The 20,288-nt window shown below is 40.8% G+C and overlaps 1 protein-coding gene across 3 annotated transcripts in view; it reads right to left on the minus strand.

The window, feature by feature from the left end:
• Window positions 1-1,986: 1,986 nt before the first annotated feature.
• Window positions 1,987-20,288, minus strand: part of LOC133861722 (uncharacterized) — a 28,133-nt gene continuing 9,831 nt past the window's right edge. For 2 of the 3 annotated variants that reach the window (XM_062297517.1, XM_062297516.1), the window contains exons 10-15: window positions 17,493-17,636; window positions 17,313-17,350; window positions 17,139-17,231; window positions 6,462-6,545; window positions 3,571-3,720; window positions 1,987-2,449 (exon numbers count right to left, since the gene is read on the minus strand). In XM_062297517.1, coding sequence (XP_062153501.1) covers window positions 2,282-2,449; window positions 3,571-3,720; window positions 6,462-6,545; window positions 17,139-17,231; window positions 17,313-17,350; window positions 17,493-17,636 — 677 coding nt within the window. In that variant the 3' untranslated portion in view covers window positions 1,987-2,281. The remainder of the gene's footprint in view (window positions 2,450-3,570; window positions 3,721-6,461; window positions 6,546-17,138; window positions 17,232-17,312; window positions 17,351-17,492; window positions 17,637-20,288) is intronic. The other variant, XM_062297518.1, reaches the window with a different exon arrangement.

Raw genomic sequence — 20,288 nt, forward strand, 5'->3', positions numbered from 1 at the left:
TTTTTTATTTTTTTTCAGTTTTAGTGTTCTATGTTGACGTGTCATTCTCTTATTGGAAGATATGAAAGACATGGTTTATGCCAGGACCCTATAGAAGTTAATCTCTTTGAGTATAACTTATATTCGGTGGTGGCAAAAACCAAGACCTTTCTACCCACCAATAAAAGGTCGACATATCAGCATGGAACAAAAAAAAAAACACAAAAAAGTAAGTGTACGTTGGCAAAACACCGGATCATTCCTCCTTCTTTCACTCTTTGTCTTTAGAAAAAAAAAAAAAACAAACAAACAAACAAAAACAAAAAAATCCTCCCAACCACTGCCCACACGGCCATGCCGGACACCTATGGCTCTGAAGACCCCCGATATTCTGGGCAAAATGCTCCTTGGTGTCCTGAGATCAACAACTCCACGGCCGGACCGGGGCTTTTCATGTGACGTGGAGGCGTTGGAACTCAAAGGAGAAGACAACAACGCGACGGAGCCGAACAAAGTAGGTAGTCCTTGGATGGGAAGGATTGACTCTTCTTGGACCCAAAGTTGGCCGAGGATGGCCGCGCGGCCACCTCTGGTCCATGGGGCAGCCGTGTGGCCATCCCCGGGGTCTGGGGGTGGCCTTTGGGCCAACCCTGGATCCATCTAAGGCTGGCCCGATCGCCACCCAGGCCCTGCGCGGCCACTGGGGGGTGGCTGTGCGGCTACCCCTGGTCCATGGGGCGGCTGCGTGGCCACCCCCAGGGTCTGGGTTGGCTTGAACCTGGGGGTGACCTTCGGGCCAACCCTTCTATCTGGGTGTCACTCATCGTCAGACCAGGTCAACTTCGACTCCACCAGCCGGCCCATTGGTGGCGACTCTAGTTGTGGTGGCAGCGGTGGTGGGTTGGGTTGGGTAGGTGGTGATGGAGAATGGGGATGGGTTTCAACGGGTTGGGTGTATGAATTTGGTGTTTTCACCTTAGAGTGCTTTGGTGTGCTACACTGACGTGTTGAGTGCTTATTGGTGGGCAAAAAACTCTTGTTTTCTGCCATGACCGTATAGAATGGGCTTTCAATCTTTTTCAATATTGATGCGCTTGGTTTGCCATAAGAGAAAAGAGAAAGAAATGAAAATAATTCAAGATTTATCCGAATTTATTTTCTCATGTGATCAAAAGTATATCAAATGGAGGCTGGAACTAGGGGTGGGCAAAACCCGCTCGCACCAGCAAATCTGCCCCGCCCCGCCCCTCCCCGAGTTGTACGGATATTAGGTTATTTTTGTAACTTGCGTGTACAAATTATTCATACCCGTAAGTCACAGGGCGGATTGCGAAAAATTGGATTTCCCAATCCGCAAAGCCGCCCCACCCCGATATCCTCATTTAACCACGCAGCGTCATCCTGTCTTTCAAATGAAATGAATACTATTCATTTAATGATTAGAATTTAAAATTAATGCATCTAATGATATGCATGATTTCATATTATTTAAACTTTTAAAAGAAGTGTCAATATTAATTTCATATACACCATTAAATACATCAATTTTAAATCTTGACCTTTTATTTGAATTGGATAATATCTATGAAATGAATAGGATCCTATTTCAAAAAAATAAAAATGAGTGCAACATTTCTCAACTTCAACTTTTGTTTCTTTCTTCCTCTGTCGGTGGGTTTTGAAAGATGCTTTATATTTTATTTGGTTTCGCATAGAGGAATGAGTGAAAAAGTAGAAAAGGAAAACGGAGGTAAGAAAATTATGAATATTGTGGGGTGGAAAAAAAAAAAACCTTTTTAACTTTGAAATATACAATTTCACAACATCCCCTAAAATAATTCTTTCCTCGCTGTTTCCGTCGGTTTTACGAAGGAAAAGAAAATCCACCTAAATCTTTTTCCCCTTCAAATTTGAACACCTTTAATCGTCATGGAAAATTCACCAAAGAGAACTTTTTTTTTTATTTTTTGGATGAATTCGAGTGTATAATATTGAAGCCTAGTAACGGAAAATTGAATAAAAAAGGCATCCTAGCCATTGAAAAAGAGATGAAAATGGCAATCCATGTACAATCTGGCATGGGAGGGGAGCCTTGATCAACACCTACACTTTCTAAAGCTAAACAGTTTATCTCTTCATCAATTCTATAGATACTTTACAAGAAAGTTCTATAACTTCTTGCTTTGTGTCCAAATGAAGGAAATAAGAGAATGAATTACGTGATAAAAATGATAATATGATGGGGGACAACCAACCTATATCCATACAGCATTCCTCTTTTACTTTAAGAAATGGCTTACATTCATAAATCATCAAGCTTCAGCAGTGATGGTTCTTCAAAATCATGGAAAAGCATGAGAGCTTCGTCAAGCTCCCGCAGCGATGATTCCAGGACAAACGTGACACTTCTTTGTCGATTACGTCTTTCCTCAAGGGACATAACTTGTTTGTCTGCTGGGAGGTTTATAAGCTGGAAGAGGGTTTTGCATAGCAAATCATTAAATACATGCAAATATCAAATAAAGGTGCAACAAGGTGAAGAGGGTGCAGTCGATTCAACAACTTAATTTTATAGAGGAATTTGAAGATCCAAAGACACAATGAAGTGATTTTTAAAATCCAAATGCAACAATGTCAAAAGAAAAAGACAATGCCATTCAGGAGAAAATCTTAGCCTCTATTTGGCCCCCATCATTTACTATTGTAACCACCCAACTGTCTTGGTACGAAAATTTTCAAATGATGGAATAACAGGCATTGACAAACATTAGGGTGTAAACACCAGTCTATGCAAAAAAAGACCCCATTATTCTAACGGTTAAGTCCAGTTGTGATATAAAATAAGCAATATCCTCTAACCCGTACATACACAGTGAGTGGTTAAATTGTTTGCACTGAGTGAAACAACTAACATTAACAAAATTAAGATGCGCAGACCGTTCATTGTCCAGAACAGATTCAACTACAAGTTTACAGTCAACGACTCTATTATTCTCAATGTTCATATTCATGTTCTGTCCCCTTTGCAAACTGAATACACCAGAAACCATTATTTGCAGAATTTTGTTTTTGGCAGAAGCAGAAAATAGAAAACAACCAAATATAGAGAAGATATTAAAACAGAAAACGCAATGACAACTGTTCCCCCCTGCTGCCAGAGCAATTTATGCAAATGAATAAGAAAAAATTCGCAAAAGTATCTGAATTCAAGATGTTTATAACCTAACTCACCGCAAAAAAAATTAAAAAATAAATAATAATAATAATAATAATATTACAAACTAAATTTTGAACCTTCTCATAAAAATAATCATATTGCAGCATTTGAGGTTCAACATGACAGGCCAATTTAAATTGAACATCAATCAATTCGATTTATAGGTCCATCGGGTAGTTAAATAGCCATAGACCCATATACCTCAATAAGGAACTCCTTGCTATATGCATGTACTGTGAACCTAGTTGTATGAGCCCTTCCTCAGAAAAATTACCACTTCCGAAAAAGAATTTGACAAGGAAAAAACAAAGGTATATATAGAAACTCATTCAAAGAAAGGCACCCAAGAGGATTAGCAATCATATTCAACAAACCTCTTTTCCCTTTTCCCGCTCATAAGCCACTCGTTGACTCAAGTTTAAAGCAGCATGGAATAACTCATCTAGTACATGTTCCTGTAGACAGGGCTTATTTACTTTCCACAACAATAATTTTGATTGTCTAGCTCCCGTGACAGTTAATTTCTGCAAGGAGAATTAAACATTATCATAAAAGAACTACAAACTCTTTTTTTTATTGAAAAGTAAACAATATTTATTAAAAATCAAAGAGCACATACCAAAGTACACAAAAATTATACAAGAAAAACACTTAACCAGAAAAAGAAAATAGGACAAAAAAGTCGTGAAAACTAGAAATATGAAACATTTATAGGCAACCATCCACTAGAAAAGGTATAGAAAAAGAAGGCCGTTAGCTCCGATACCATCCTTTCACTATCTTCAAAGCTCTACTCATTTCTTTATTTCCAAATGTGCCACATCATAAATCGCAGAATCCGGAATCATCTTCCACATAGCCTCACTTTAAGGATTACCAAACTGCCCTCTTCAACAAGCGAGGAGATCTCTCCACGACAAGGCATAACCCACGCTAAATCGAATAACCCAAAAATAGAGTTCTATAAGGCATTAGTTCTCTTACAATGTAGTAAGAGGTGGTCAACGTTCCCCGATCTTCTAACATACAGTATCAATCTACTACAATGATTTTCCACTTTCTTAAGTTGTCCAAAAGCGGCTGACCAAGCGAAGAAAGCCGCTCTCAAAAGAGGCCTTGCTTCGCCAAATAGTACAAACTCCACCAATAATCTGTTTTCTAAACGCATATTACATCCACAAACACATATAGTTGTGTTTTCTCTACATGCGTTGCCCTTGAGAATAATTGAACTACGGTTTTAAGCTTTCCACTAAAGCTACAGATTTTCCTTTCTAAATAAGCTTTAGTTAAAAACTAATTAGGGTTCTTTGTTAAGTAATAACAAAAGGGAGGGAGGGAGGGAGGGAGGGAGGGAGGGAGGGAGGGAGAGAGAGAGAGAGAGAGAGGGTAAGAATTTAAATAACTACGTAATTACTTTGAATCCAACCCCAGCAAAAACTAGAGAAGCCCCAATTCTTTATAGCTAATGGGACGTTTGGATGGAGGTAATCTTCTTTAAAAGATTACATTGTTTGGTTGCACTTAAGTGTAAGAAATCCATATACCCAAGAGAATGTGGTTCCCTCCCAACCCCCTTTTGCAAGGAATGTGGATTCGTTTCTGAAGAGTTGTGAATCCACATTTCCTTGGCCGTATGAATGTTTTCTTTCTTTTAAATGACATACGTTTTCGTTAATGCTAATTAAGAGCAAAAGGAATATGATATTAAAAGAGCTTGAAAGAAACTATTAATTAAGAGATCAATATCTGGCAAACCTTTCACAAGGAATTAGCTAAAGCAAATTACATTATAAGTAGGAAAATGTAACGCATGTGTGCTAGTGTTTCTGTGTGCGCCATCTTTTTATGTAATGGGAGTCGTTCTGAATGTCTATAAGGGGGGTTGCATGGGGCCTAATTAACTGAAAGCCATCATCATTGTAGAAATTTTTACAATGAAAGATGATCTGATATCCGATTATTATCGTGGCACTTTTTTAAGGATTGGGTCTTACATGGCTTCATCTAGTTTTGAAGACTTTTATCCTTTTTCTAATGAAATATAGTCGTGCGATAAATATTTACATGAGAAGTACTATGACACTATGACAAGAAGGCCTACGAGAAAAACTTCCTATAGAGGATGTATAGGCAAGCATTTTTCTTGCAAGCAGCATAATGGAAGCCACTTTTTGGATACTGTGAGGAAGGTGAGAAAGATAGATCAAATGTGATGGACATAGAGATATTTTAGGGAGAATAAACAACTCCAACAAGAATCCTACCATATTTCTAATCATTCCCAAACATGAGAATGATCACATTCTAGAGAATCTAGATTCCGAGGTAACAATCTTGAGAATGTGGATGCCAAGAGGAATGTTAGATTTTGCAAACCAAACGCCATACAAGTGTGTACCCATGATAATATTTTGAGAAAGTGGATGTCAAGAGATAGTGAGAAAGAGGTCATCGAAAAGAATAAAGAAGCAACACCTTTTTGGAAAAAGCCTAGTAAGAAGCACCTACTTGATAATATTTTAAAAAATAAATAAGAAAAAGGGGAAGGAAATTCTACTTAACCCTCCCAAACTGACACTCCTTTGGCAAAGACACCTCCAAATTATCATTTATGATACTTACCTCATTCAAAATATCATTTTGTTGCATTTCACACCTTCCATTAGATTTTGATGTTAAAATGCACGAAAAGTTGCACATGTGACCCGAATGTGCTATTTTTTACTTGAAATACCTATATTACCCTTTTGTTACCTTCACTTTTTTTATTTGATTTTTTTGTTAGGAGGACCATTTGGGCATTTCAAGTCAAAATTTTGCATGTGCAACTTTCCATCAATTTTAACACCAAAATCTAAGGGATGATGTAAATTGCAACGAAATGGTAAATTGAATGAAGCAAATGCTGAAAATTGAAGTTTGGAGGTGTCTTTGCAAAAGAGATATCAATTTCGGCGAGTTAAGTGTAATTCAACCGAAGAAATCCAAATTTAAGTAAGAGTAGGTGTAAGAAAAAAAGAATGAGCATGCCATGAAGATTCAGAGGAGAAATTTTAGTAGCAATCCAAGTTTGTTAGCATGATGACTTCACAAAAAAGAAATCCTGATAAGAGCAACTCACATTAAAATTTTAAAAAATAAATAAATAAATAAGTCAAGCAAGCCTTTAGAAAGTCAAGCATTAAGGACTTCTAGATAGTTTTACTATTTATAATATAATATTAATATGTGTGTCCACGCGCAAAATATGACAGTTGTTTACCTCCATTTGCAAGTACTCATCATTCCACATCTTATAAAGAATCATGGGTGCATCCTTCTTTTCAACAAATGTGGTATCTGAAATCTACATTAAAAAAATGATTTGACTGAATATCATACCAAACATATTCTGACTTATCTGAACAACTTTCTCTGAAAAGCAATTGCTCCAACAAAGGCCATGGAGAAAATAAAGATGACTGGAAAAGAAAAATTGTTTCAAGGAAAGAGCGAAAACATAAAGTGCACCACATATGGAACAGAGATCAAATCATATTAAGCAAGTAAAATGAATCAATCTCAGTATGTTTCCTGCTATCCCACTCTTAATCTCATGCAATGAGAGCCTTGGACAACATGGAGTAAAAAAGCAAAATGTGCATCAAGTAAGCCATGAGATATTATTTGTAAAATGGCCCCATTGAGGCCCATATCGCTTATAGAGCCAATTCCTATAATTATGAAACCCATATGAGATATGGAGGAATAGGCGATTCTTTTTTTTAAATTACGTTGACCGGGAGATGCTGAAGCTGCATAGATTATTTGAATTGTGCCTACTATAATCAACCAGGGGGCAAATAGAGAATGAGCGCGGGGCAATAATTCCATATTGATCCGAACCAATCTAGTTTAGAGTGTAGACACCAATCTCCTACAATATCAACATTGTAAGCTAAGATCACATTTTTTGAATTGAGAATGCAGAAAACTATTTTGTCAAGTGCACTCTTCTCCAGAAATGGTTTCTCAATTTTATTGCGCAATTTTGAGATAAAGTTTGTCACATCCAACATGACTCAGCTTAATAAGTGAAGGATTTGAATGGCTCAACCTCTGCAAGAATTCCTATAAGCAACAAAGATGTAGGTAGAAACACCATTTTTTTTTTTTTGATAAGTAAATGAAATTTTATAAAAGCGTAAGGCGCCCCTCTAAGTACACTGGAAGTATACACAAGGAAACGCCTAAGAAGGCAAAGAAAAACGAACAAAAAAATCAGAAAAGCTAATACACACGGGAGACAAAAAAGCCTCCATCCAAAAATACAACGTATGAAAAAACGAAGCAACAAAATTCTCCATGGAATTCTCCAAGTCTTCAAAACACCTAAAATTTCTCTCCTTCCAAACACACCAAAGAATGCAAATAGGCACCATCTTCCAAACTACAGCACTCCTTGACCTACCCGCCTTCCACCAACATGCGAATAAATCGACAACTCTCCTAGGCATAACCCAAGACATACCAAACCTAGAAAAGACATGATTCCACAAAGTAGTAGCCACATCACAATGAAGAAGAAGATGGTCTACAGTTTCCCGTCTCTTTTGCACAAGTAGCATCTATCCACAATGATGATCTTTCGCTTCCTGAGATTATCCGTTGTAAGAATCTTTCCAAAGGCTGCCGACCACGCGAAGAACGCCGCCCTCGAAGAGCCTGAGTTCTCCACACACTCTTCCAAGGGAAATGACTGCCCTCACAGCCGGCTAAGGAGCTGAAATAGAACTTAACCTTGAACACCCCTTTCTTGGAAGGGACCCACCTAAGCCTATCAACACGATCTCTACTCACCCTGGCTAAATGCAACACATGAAAGAAGGATGCAAAGACACCCACTTCCCAGTCATGTGCCTCTCTAACAAAGCTCACATTTCACTGGATAGAGCTGCCCAAAACCTCCATATTATCCGCAACGAAAGCATCCTTCATTCGAGCTATACCAGAAAGAATAGGAAATGCTTCCTTCAACACCCTATCCCCGCACCACAGATCATGCCAAAATTTTGCCCTAACCCCATCCCCCAACTCCAATCTAGAGAGACCAGAGAAAATCCTCCACCTTTTCCTGATATTCTTCCACAGCCCCACCCCATGAGCACCTACCGGCTTGCGTGAACACCATCCACCCCACAAACTACCAAACTTGGCATCCACCGCAACTCTCCACCAAGCTTCTCTCTCTATCCTATACCGCCACAACCATTTACCTAACAAAGCATGGTTGAACAACAACAAATTCCAAATACCCAACCCTCCATCTGAAATTGGGGAACAAACTTTCGACCACCTCACCAAGTGAATTTTAGATTCTTCACCCAATCCACCCCAAAGAAAATCTCGTTGAAGCTTCTCTAAACGAGCAGCAACACTCCTCGGGAGATGGAACAGAGACAAAAAGTAAGTAGGCACATTGGCAAGGGTACTCTTAATAAGGGTTACTCTACCACCCTTAGAGAGATACATCATTTTCCAACTAGCCAAACGATGTTCAATCTTCTCAACAACCCCGTCCCAAATATGAGTGGACTTATAGGAAGCCCCCAAAGGAAGACCAAGATACTTAACCGGCAAAGTGGCAAACCACACCCTAAAATGTCGGCTAGCCTTTCCGCTTGATCAACATGCCCCACTGGAATTAAATTTGACTTTGTCAAATTAACCTTCAGACCCGAAGCTGCTTCAAATAGGAGGAAGAGACTCCGCAGATTACGCAACTGAGAAGAATGAGCACTACAAAAAATCAGAGTATCATCTGCAAATAGAATATGCGAAAAATCTACGTCACCTATTTTAAATCCATCCAACAAACCCCCCCTAACTGCAGCGAGATTATACAGCTCAAGGCTTCCATCACAAAAACAAACAAAAGGGGTGACAAAGGATCCCCTTGTCTCAGTCCTCGGGAGCTACTGAAAAAACCAAAAGGGGAGCCATTGATTAACACCGAAAACCGCACAGTTGAGATACAAGGAGTGATCCACCTACACCACTTTTCCCCAAAGCCACACCTCCTCAACATATACAAAAGAAAATCCCAGTTAACATGATCGTATGCTTTCTCCAAGTCCATCTTGCAAATGATGCCTGGCACCCCCGATCTAAGCCTACTATCAATACATTCATTAGCAATAAGAATCGGATCAAGAATCTGCCTCCCTTCGATGAAAGAGCTCTGAGATTTGGAAATGACCTTCTCCAAGACTGACTTCAATCCCTTTGCTAGAACTTTAGCAATAATCTTGTATACCTCCCACCAAACTAATAGGCCGGAAATCTTTGATGGAGTTGGCCCCTGGAACCTTCGGAATAAGAGAAATAAACGAAGCATTCAGGCTCTTCTCAAACAAACCTCTGGCATGAAACTCATCAAAAACCTTCATAATGTCCACTCTCACGACATCCCAGCACGCTTGGAAGAAGGCCATAGAAAAGCCATCATGACCCGGTGCCTTATCACCATTCATAGCTGACACTACCTTCTCGACCTCCTCCTCTTCGAACGCTCTCTCCAACCAGCTAGCATCAGAATCTGAAATAGAATCAAAAGAAATACCATCCACCCTAGGCCTCCACCTACTCGGCTCATGAAAGAGCTTTTGGTAGAACTCAACCACATGATCGCCAATATCTGTCTTATTAGAAGTAAGAGTATCTCCAATCCATAAAGAGTCAATAGAGTTGTACCTTCTGTTTGAGTTTGCTATGGAGTGGAAGAATTTAGTACACTTGTCCCCTTCTTTTAACCAAAAGACTGTTGATTTCTGCCGCCAGCTCACCTCCTCCAAAAGAGAACACCTCTCTATCTCTCTGACTATCTCTGTCTTCTTCTGAAGCTCCTCCTCAACTAAAGCCCTACTTCCTTCAATAGCATCAAAAGCCTGAAGATCTTCAAACAACTTCCTCTTGTTCCTATCTACCTTACCAAAAACCTCTTCATTCCAAATCTTCAAATCCTTCTTCAGAGCCTTTAGCTTACAAGCAAAAGCAAAACTAGAGGTACCTTGGAACGAGTAAGAATCCCACCATTGTTTCACCTTCCCCACAAAACCTTCTGCTTTAAGCCACATGTTCTCAAATTTGAAGGACATGTTCCCCCTAGAGAAATCACCACAATCAAGAAGAATCGGAAAGTGGTCTGAATAAAGGCAAGGAAGCCTCTTTTGAGACGACACAGGAATCCGAGCTTCCCAATCAGGGGAGACTAAAAAACGATCAATCCTAGACCAAACAGAGGGATCAAAAGTGCGTGACCAAGTAAAAGCACTCCCAGCGAGAGGAAAATCCATGAGATCCAGCTCAAAGATAAAATCAAACTCTCTTATAGCAGGCCTATTGCCCTCACCAGACCTTTCACTAGGGAAACGAGTAGCATTGAAATCGCCTCCTATACACCACGGCAAGCTTCACCAACTAAGGATCCCAGCCAACTCATCCCAAAGCAGACTCCTATCCATATCAGAATTCGGACCGTAAACACCTGCAAAATCCCAGACGAAACGATCCACTACATTCCTAAAGGAAACTGCAAGAGTGAAATCCCCCAAACACACGTCAACTTTCTCCACCACCCTATTATCCCACATAATCAAAATGCCCCTTGAGGCCCCACTGGAGTCTAGACAACACCAATCGACATGATTGCAGCCCCAGAGACTGCGCACAAAGCTACTCGAAATACCATGAACCTTAGTTTCTTGGAAGCAAATAATATCTGCCTTCCAATCCCTGAGCAAGTTACTAATCCTTAGGCGTTTTTCTCTCTTATTCAGCCCCCTCACATTCCAAGACAGAATTCTTGGCTTCATAACACAACTGGATGCCCTCTCGTCTTCCTTTTCCCACGGCTTGAGCATGAGCCTCTAGCATCGTAGTTAATGGAACACTCCAAATTCTTAACCTCCTTTTTTCCTTTCTTCCCCCACAAGACAGAGCTCCCTCCTCACCTAATAGACTGTCCGCTTCAATAAAAGACAAGAAATCCAGCAATTGTAACTTATGACCCTCGAACGATATCCCTAAAATGGGATAAATCTCATTTGCACGCTGAATGACCCAATCAGAGTAACTTGAGAGATCCTCCTCTGAATTAGTATAGGAATTTAGAGGAGACACCAATCCCACCCTACCCTCTCTTTCCCCCACATCCACGTCCCCGAGAACCTTCCCACTATCTGCCACTGCCTTAGGCTGATCACCCTCTTGAAACACAACCAAATCTGAGCACCCAGTTGGCTGGCTGTATGAGTTCCCCACACCATCCTTTGCCTGCGTAAAAAGATAGTTCTGAAGGGGCTTCAACGGCAACCCCCACCCGTTCAACCCAGAGACAACCAGCTCCCCTGAAAAATTCCCTTGCCAAGCAAATGACCCTCCCCCGACACCTCCTGAGCATGGACCAAAAAGCCTTGACATCCGATCCCTACCTTCAGACACCGCACACAGTATATCTGTCGGCTCTTGAGAAAGATCTGCCAGACCGTTGACCTTGCTCTTACTCACCGCCTAGTTCAACTCCGGTTGTACCCTGGCCGGCGACATGACTTCCATCGACTCGCCAATAGTCACAACAGACATCAGAACCACCGGATCCGAAGAAATCGCAGGACCCACCGGTCCACCCACCGAAAGAGAGTTACCTGAGAGCAAGGACGATCGCAGCACAGCCGGAGGAACACCAGAAGACGTGGACGCCTCTAAATCGTTGGACTGACCCACGTCACTCCTCACCGGCAACCAATCCGAGCTAGAAAGAACTTGAAAATTCGGCTGGGTAATAGCTTTTCCCTTAGGATCAGGCTCAAAACAAGCCTGCTCCTGCTGATCCACACCCCCTAGTTCGCTGAACTGACCCACGTTCACCCTCACCCTTGGCCAGTCCGAGAAAGAATGGGCTTACGAACTTGGCTGGGCTGGATCCACGACCTTAGGATCCATGCCCCTGCCCAACTTCAATTTTTGCCTGAAAACACCTTGGCTTGCGAACTTGGCTGGGCTTGGGCTTAGACCTCCCAACATAACTAGAAAACACACCTGCCTCCAAACCATTCCCACCCAAGGAAGCTTCTACACTTTTAAGCTGAGGTCCCAAAGCATTATCCATCGTACACATGGGACAAGATTTCAAAGACAACTCAGCTATATTTTACACACTGCCCAACAACCCATCCACCTTCTCCAAGCAAGCACCAACGTCTACTTTTAGCTGCAGCAACGTATCTCTTAGGCTGAGAAAATCGATTCTATCACCAAGATGGCAAGTCATGTCAGAAGCCCCATACCCCTTCATAGCAACCTGACCAGCACCGTTTGAAAAAGGAATTTTCGCCAGAAGATTAACCTGAGCTGAAGAAGCTACCAAAGCTATGAACCGTCGTTTGCCCAATACTGAAACTTGTCCAGAATTGGCCGTGGGCAACCTCTCACAGTGCCTTCCCTCCGAGTGTTCCTTTACCCACCTCGGCACCTTAGCTACCGGCTCCGAAACAACACCAAAAGGCTCTTCCAGCGGTGGTGCCGACCTCGCCAGCACCTCTGCATAACTTCTCCTCTTCTCCTTCCCCGCCTGAGCCTTAATATCTACTGCCACTGGTTTGGACCCAGCTCTGAAGAAATCAAAAACCCGCCTTAACTCTGAGCCAAAACGCTCCCAACCTTTACCAGTTTTACCTTCCGGGACGATAATCGAATCACTTCTTTTGTCACCAACGAATTCCTCAACCACCAGAAAACCGCCATGTCTGTTGAAGCACCGTTGCGCAAGAACCCGAGGGAACCATTGAAGAGATTGGTTCCAAAAAACCCGAGAGTCGTCCACTCTAACCAGATCCTCAAAGATTCTCACCAACCAAGCTAGCTCATCCCTAACTAAAAGAATGGACCTCTTCTTCCCTTTCCAGTACTCACGAATACAAACCCCTGTTCGCCTCCCACCACCCGCAACTCAAACTCCTTGGATTCCACCGACCAACTAATCGAAAAACCCATAACTCTTCCTCACAAAGTAAAAACTTAATCTCCTCCAAAGTGCATTTACAAACACCCTTATAAGCAGCAATCAACCTCTAGGTAGAAATTTCATAGCCTTTGCATCCCTTATTTCCTCTCCTAGTTATATTATTGTTAATATTTGTTGTAGTTTGCATAAACGGTTTAGACCAAAAAGGTGGAGGTTATTGTTCTGTTACAGTAGCCTACCACACATCTACATAGGTTTAGGGGAACATTACAATGACCAAAATACCCCAAAGCCCTAATGACTCTTCTAACACTCCCCCTCAAGCTCGAGCATATATATCATATTAGCCCAACTTAGAAGAAACAACCAACCAAAAACACTTAGAAAAACATACTCTAACAGCCCCTTCAAGCTCGAACAACTGAAGCAAACTATACAAAGACTGATTAAAAATTAAAAAAATAATAATAATAAATTAAAAAAAAAAAAAAAAAAACAAGTAAATTTGCTAAAAAAGCTTCAACGCCAGTTGAAAACTTGCCGGAAAACTGCAATGGGCGGTTGGATCTTGCCGAAAAACACCAAGATCAATAGGATCTTGCCGCAAAACACCAAGAGTAGATCGGATCGCCCCGCTAAACACCAAGGTCACTCGGATCTCACCCCACAACACCAAGGCCGGTAGAATCTCATCGAAAAACAACTAACTAGTCAAAAACCATCGCAAAACACTTAGGTAGGTCGGATCTCACCGCAAAACACCAAGGCCGGTCAAGTCTCACCACAAAACGCCAAGGCTAGTAGAATCTCACCGGAAAACAACTAGCCGATCGGAAACCATGCAAAATACCTAGATTGGTCAGATCTCACCGCAAAACACCAAGGCCGGTAGAATCTCACCGGAAAACAACTAACCGGTCAGAAGCCACCGCAAAACACCTAGGCCGGTCGGATCTCACCATGAAACACTAGGGCCAATCGGATCTCGATAACCAAGAATGATCACATTTCTTGTGATCAACCAACAACAACAAACACTTGAATGGGAACTATCCCCTAGAGCAACAAACCCGATGGGTTCTCCATTTAGCCCAATCGAGAGATAAACCACTTGAACCGATGAAGAAAGTACTTGAACGGGCCGAAAAACAATTGAATTGACTGAAAACCCGCTGAACCAGTCAAGAAATAGCAAGAACCAGTGAAAGAATGCGCTGAACCAGAAAGAAAACCACTAAACTGGGTGAAAAACACATTGAACCGGACCTGGAAAGCACTGAACCGGTATTAAAACACACTGAACCGGTATTAAAACATACTGAACCGGTAAGAAAACAAGCTGAACCGGTCACAAAACAGGCAAGAATCGGACTGAACAGGAAGAAAACATTCCAAAATTACCAAGAACCAGCTGTGGAATATGCTGAACCGCCTGAATCAGATCCAAAAGAAAACCGGGATTAAGATATTCCCAATCTGGAAGAGGATAGCCTTATCCCTGTTACAAATCAGGAGCAACCAATAACCAAACAGGTCGCCTTCTCCAACCAACTTGCCGGAAACACTTCAAAACACCACAAAAGTCACCGGATAACTCAAAAAACACCATTAAACGCCACAAATCCACTAGAAAACACCACAAAAGCCGTGGAAACCACGAAAACCACTGTTAAATGCCAGATGTTGCCGGTAAACACCATAGAACTGCTGGAAACTCCTCGGAGACGACTAGACAGCACCGAAAAACACCACAAGTCGCCGGAAAGTAGTCGGAGACAACCAGACAGCACTGGAAAACACTACAAAGTCGCCGGAAAGCCATGAAACTACTAATAATCACCCAAATTTCACCGCAAATTCACTGGATACAGGCAAACGTCACAGCAAATGATCAAAAAGTGAGGCAGACAACTAGGAAAGCAGCAACTGAGGCCATCGAGGGTGAGGCTAGATCTAGGTTCTCTGAGGGTTGCACCCGGTTCAATTCTAGATTCGGTTCTTTCGTTCTCGGCGGCTGTTTCTAGGGTGGATCTAGGTCCATCGTATTCACACGCACCCTTCGCCGGTGGGTGTGTTTTCGATCCAGTGGTCGAGTCTCCTTCCGCCGAGTTGCTTGTGTCAGAGGTCCCGGTTTCACGAGAGCTTGAGAATCCGGTAGTCTCATGGATCGACTTTCCCCCTGCCTAATGGGAGTTTTGCAGATTGGCAGCCCTTCGCCGGTGGGGGTGTTTCTGATCTAGAGGTTGAGTCTCCTTCCACCGAGTTGGCTATGTCAAAGGTCGCGGTTTCACGGGAGCTCGAGAATCCAGCAGTCTCACGGTTCGACTTTCCCCCCTGCCGACTCCGGCGTTATTGTTTTCGGTGTCTCTGGTTGATTCTCACAGGTCTAAGGGGCCATCTTTGGCACCAGTAAGCACTGTTGTTGGGTTTGCTTTTCCTTTTCATAGTAGATTCGGTGGTGCTTGCTTGACCCCTTAGCTCTGTCCCAAGGGGTCTTCTCAACCCTTCTTCGCCCCTTGCTCAAGGGCGGCTAAGTTGGGTGAGAGGCTCTGTTCTACCTCTTTGCCATTGGTTCCTAAGCCTATCCAGAAGTACTATCGGAAGGCTAGGGAAAGCAGATCAGGAAAATTGGATAAGAAATTAGTTGCTGAGTCTATGACAGCATTGAAGTTGCCTGTCATTTTTTCAGCCAAGGAAGCAGCAGTAGAGCTTCCAAAGTTGAATCTTGCAAGGGGGCCGTGAAGGGTTTCACTAAGCCTTCTTCTTTGATGAAGGGCTTCCTTCGGCAGGGGTTTCTCAAACCAAGCCTGGCTGTGAAACCTTCAACTTCTCATACCTCACTTTTAGAGACGGGTGTGTCTTCATCGACTCCGGAAGTTAAGTTGGGGTGGTAGGGATTCCCTCTCCCTTGGGTTGTTGCGTCACCCCAATTGTTGGAAAGGGTAATGATTCAGGGTGAATGGGTTGTCCCAATCTCATAAGTGGCCAGTAAGTTTTGGTCTATATGGGGAGATGATTGCGTGGGAGCAGGGTGATGAGATCTGGGATGGGGAGGTTGGAGATTCCCCTTACCCTTTGGGTGTTCTTCCTCCCAACATGGCATTGGATTGGGAATTGGATCGTGTTTGAAGACGAGGATTCGTCCTTGGTGATTATGGATGCCTTTGAAGAGGACTTTCTTTGAAAAGTTAAGGTTGCACAGCTGAAGACCAAAGGTAAGATGGAGATTTTGAATTTGGTAAGGACCATTAATTATGGTGATGCAAGCACGTCCTCTCAGCATAGGAAAGTCAAGGCTCACGTATTGTAGTAGGGCTCACGTGTTGTAGAAGGGTGTGCTTCTTGAGGGTTCGGGTTTGAGGGCTTTTGATTTTTTAGGGTTTATTGGGTTTATTTCTTTTTGTAAACTTTTTCGTTTTTCGTTTTCTAGTTAGGTGCTCTCTTGCATACTTTCAGCGTACTTAGGGGCGCCTTACACTTTTAGTAAGACAAGCTTATTACTTATAAAAAATAATAAAATAAAGACCAGATTGTGCAAAGCAGAGAAAGAAGAATGGAGGACACACATAACTACACCAGATTCATTAGATGACTTTTTGATAAGTTAAAGGTATGTGTAAGCTGACATCTAGTATGAAAAGCGAAACATATAAATTGCTAGGCAACAAAATCATACCGAGGTAAATAACAACCTAATCTTAGGAAATAGGAATTACAAATCTGCCAAGTCTCTAATTTCTTTTGTTCAATAAATGCATATCATGCATATCTAACATCTCAATGCATAGGGGAAAAGATTGTAACCATGTCCATCACTAAGAGAACACATTGTCAACATAGGAATTTATGTGGAGTGATAGCCAACATAAGATTAGTAATTTTGGGAGACTTGTAGCAGAACTCAAAGAAAATTTATCAATACAAATTCACAATTACCTTATTGGTCTCAACTAGGCAACCAGTTTTTGACAGTAATCTGAACATTTTATAAGCGTCCCTTCCATATCTTTTCAACACAATTGACTCCACCTGCAGTATAGAAAATGTAAGACATCTTTTAGTGACTGAAACATGAATTTTCATCTATTGAAACAACACTTGTCAAGAAACCTCATCATTCTTTGCTAATTCGACAATTTTCTTCAAATCTGTAGAAGAAATATGAATGCGTCAATAGAAACCAAATAATACAAAAATCAACTAAAGATAAAGATTGAGTGAACTCATTAATATGGCAACACCTTATACTACAAAGATATAAAGACTAAAATTAAACAGGGAATAGGTTACCAATACTATATGATTCATCTGTCCCTCTTGCAGAGGATGAACAACCCAACTGGACAAGGGAAGCTCTGACACGGTCTAAGGTCATACCACGCCCTTCTTCACTCTTCATTACCTCTTCAAAAATGGTATTCAGTGACAAGGGAACTGCAACATGTAATACAAAGTATATGCTACCGAGTTAGCATGAGAAAATGTCATCGAGGGAATGGAAGATTAGTGAATCATTTCACTTGTTTTCATTTTATATTTTCTCTGCCGTGTTTTGTGTTATGACTTCTAGGGAAAGAAAGCACATTTTAGAAAATGCATTCAAAAAGACAACAAATAATGCATATGAGCACCAAAGAAAAATAAAGGCATTGAATTGGCTCAATACAAGCAACTACATCAAGAAAAAGTGAGCTGAATTTGAAAGAAAGAAATCGCATTAACTACAACACACAAAAGTTTAGTTCACATAACTAATGCTGGATACAACACAGATGTTTAAGGGTGAACTACTACGGTGAAATACTAATTGAAAGGCCACTTCATTAAACCTAAAACTATGACATACAATCTATCGAAGAGGGAGCTGAATCCTCCTCCAATCTGTGATTTGACTATAGTAACTGGTTTTTTTTTTTTAATTTCAAAATGAAAGTACTGTATAGAGAGGTTCAATTTATTAGCACAAGATAAATCACACAGATAGAGAGAAATTAGCATTTTATATAAAATACCATTCAGGCAATATTTCCAAAGGAGTTGCAAATCGATCCACGGGTTCACCAATCATTGATGGTTCTAGAACCGCTAAGCCTACGTTACATGCAATAGTGCCTGGAATTACTACTATATTTATATATATATAATGTAATACCCAAGAAATAATTTTGGTATTTGTATGCGTTTTGTTGGAAAATAATACACTAAGAAGATTTAGAAATGTCCCAAACATTTGCATGAAGTCAAAATTGGTCAAAACGAGCCTTAAGAAAAGATGGAGAAAACATTGTTCAATGTGCTCCTCTGCTATGTCGTTTGGATGAGTTGCCCAGTGTTCTCGTATGCAATTAGCATTCGTACGGGGTTGCGTACGAGGTGGTTAGGAAGGCTTGTCTACAATTGCATACAGACGAGATTGCGTATGAGGTTAGATACGAGATGCTCGTTTGCAATTGGTTCGAACAAGCCTTCAGTCGAGGTATCGGCAGAGTTGCTCCTCAGGAGTCTCAATCGTATGAGTTTGTTGAAGAAGTCCCTTCTCTTTCGTACGAGTCGCGATAATATATATATATACCAAACACGCGATTTCAACTCATTTGACCCATTCTCTCTCTCTCTTCACGTCTCACTCATTTCCCTCTAGTTTTTGAACCCTAAGTTTAGGTAATGATTCAATAAGGTTTCTAAAGCCAAATCTAATACCGAAAACGTGATTCTCAGTTTTGGAACTCCATTTTCACCAATTGATTTGAAGTAAATCTCTAAACCCTATATTTTCCCTGTGTTGGGTTAATTTTTGGGGTTGATGCGTAATCTCTCAAATTTCTTTAAGGATTTTGTGTTTAGAGGAGTTCTAAACGTTACCTAAGTTACGGGTAGGAGTTTCGTGGTGCGAAACATCAATTTCATCGTTGATTAAGGTAAGAGTTAAACCCTAACTTTTGTGAAATTGTGTAAATTGGGAATTTTTTGTTGTAAACCCTAGAGTCTCTCTATGGGTTGGCTAAAATAGTCAATGGGCAGTGAAGTAAAACTTTAGATTACTATGGATTGTTGTAGGAGAATAATACTAGATAGTGTTCAAGTGTTATTGTGTATGTCTAGAGTTAAAGTATACGTGTGAGTGGGTTTTAATGATATTTTGCAATGTGACATTGCAGTGTTAAGCTTGAGTTGGGAATCCCTCTCAATCGTCAAAGCGGATACCGATAAGTATATTACTTACTGAGGATGCTACTACGTTTTCAATGATTTACTGTTGTAATGTTTCGTTAGCATATTTTTTACTGAGCAAAGAACATTTTTTTTTTAATGTTTTAAAAGCATGTTATATGAGATTTATTTGAGCCGTATATTTTGTGAAGTAACATGACTATTTGATTTCGATTACATTGACTATCTTGAGAAATGTGTTAAGTGATGCGTTGGGAAATGTCTTGAGCAATGAGATAAAGATAAATGTTTATGATGTTTTCCCACTTAGATGGTTCGAATGTGCATGCTTCCAAGCAAAAGATTGGAATGTGGACATATTAACACAGCTAAGGCACTATGTGTTTGAGAACTGATGTTGAGCATAAGATGATTGTGAAGAAAAGATTGTTTGGTTTTATAGTTTTGTTATGATGTTGCATTGGATGCCTGAATGTGATTAAACTATTAATGAGTAAAGAGAATGAGTTAAAAATGTTGAGATGAGTTTGAGTAACGACAGTTGACCCACATGGAAGAAAGTTCTTGGTAGTAGTAATGCCCCCGTATTAACAAGAAGCTGAAGGGGTGATGCCCCCAGTGCTGATCGACAAAGAAGAAAGTTCCTAGTGGGAGTGATGCCCCCATGTCAACATAGAGAGGATGTAAAGAGTTAAAGAATAAGGAAGAGTGCATTGCATGAGCATTTAAGAGATATCTTGATGTTTATGAGTTGTTTTCTTGCTTAGATATGCTAGTATGTATGTGTTTCGCTCATGGTATGTGAAATGCATGTATATGTGTAACTAAGTTAGATGATGTAATGGATGAGTAAATGAAAGTTACGAGATTTCTGTGTTTTGAACGGACTGTTTATTTCATTGGCTATGGATTTAT

This window comes from Alnus glutinosa, chromosome 2 (assembly GCF_958979055.1).
Source record: "Alnus glutinosa chromosome 2, dhAlnGlut1.1, whole genome shotgun sequence".
In the NCBI taxonomy this organism is placed as follows: Eukaryota; Viridiplantae; Streptophyta; class Magnoliopsida; order Fagales; family Betulaceae; genus Alnus; species Alnus glutinosa.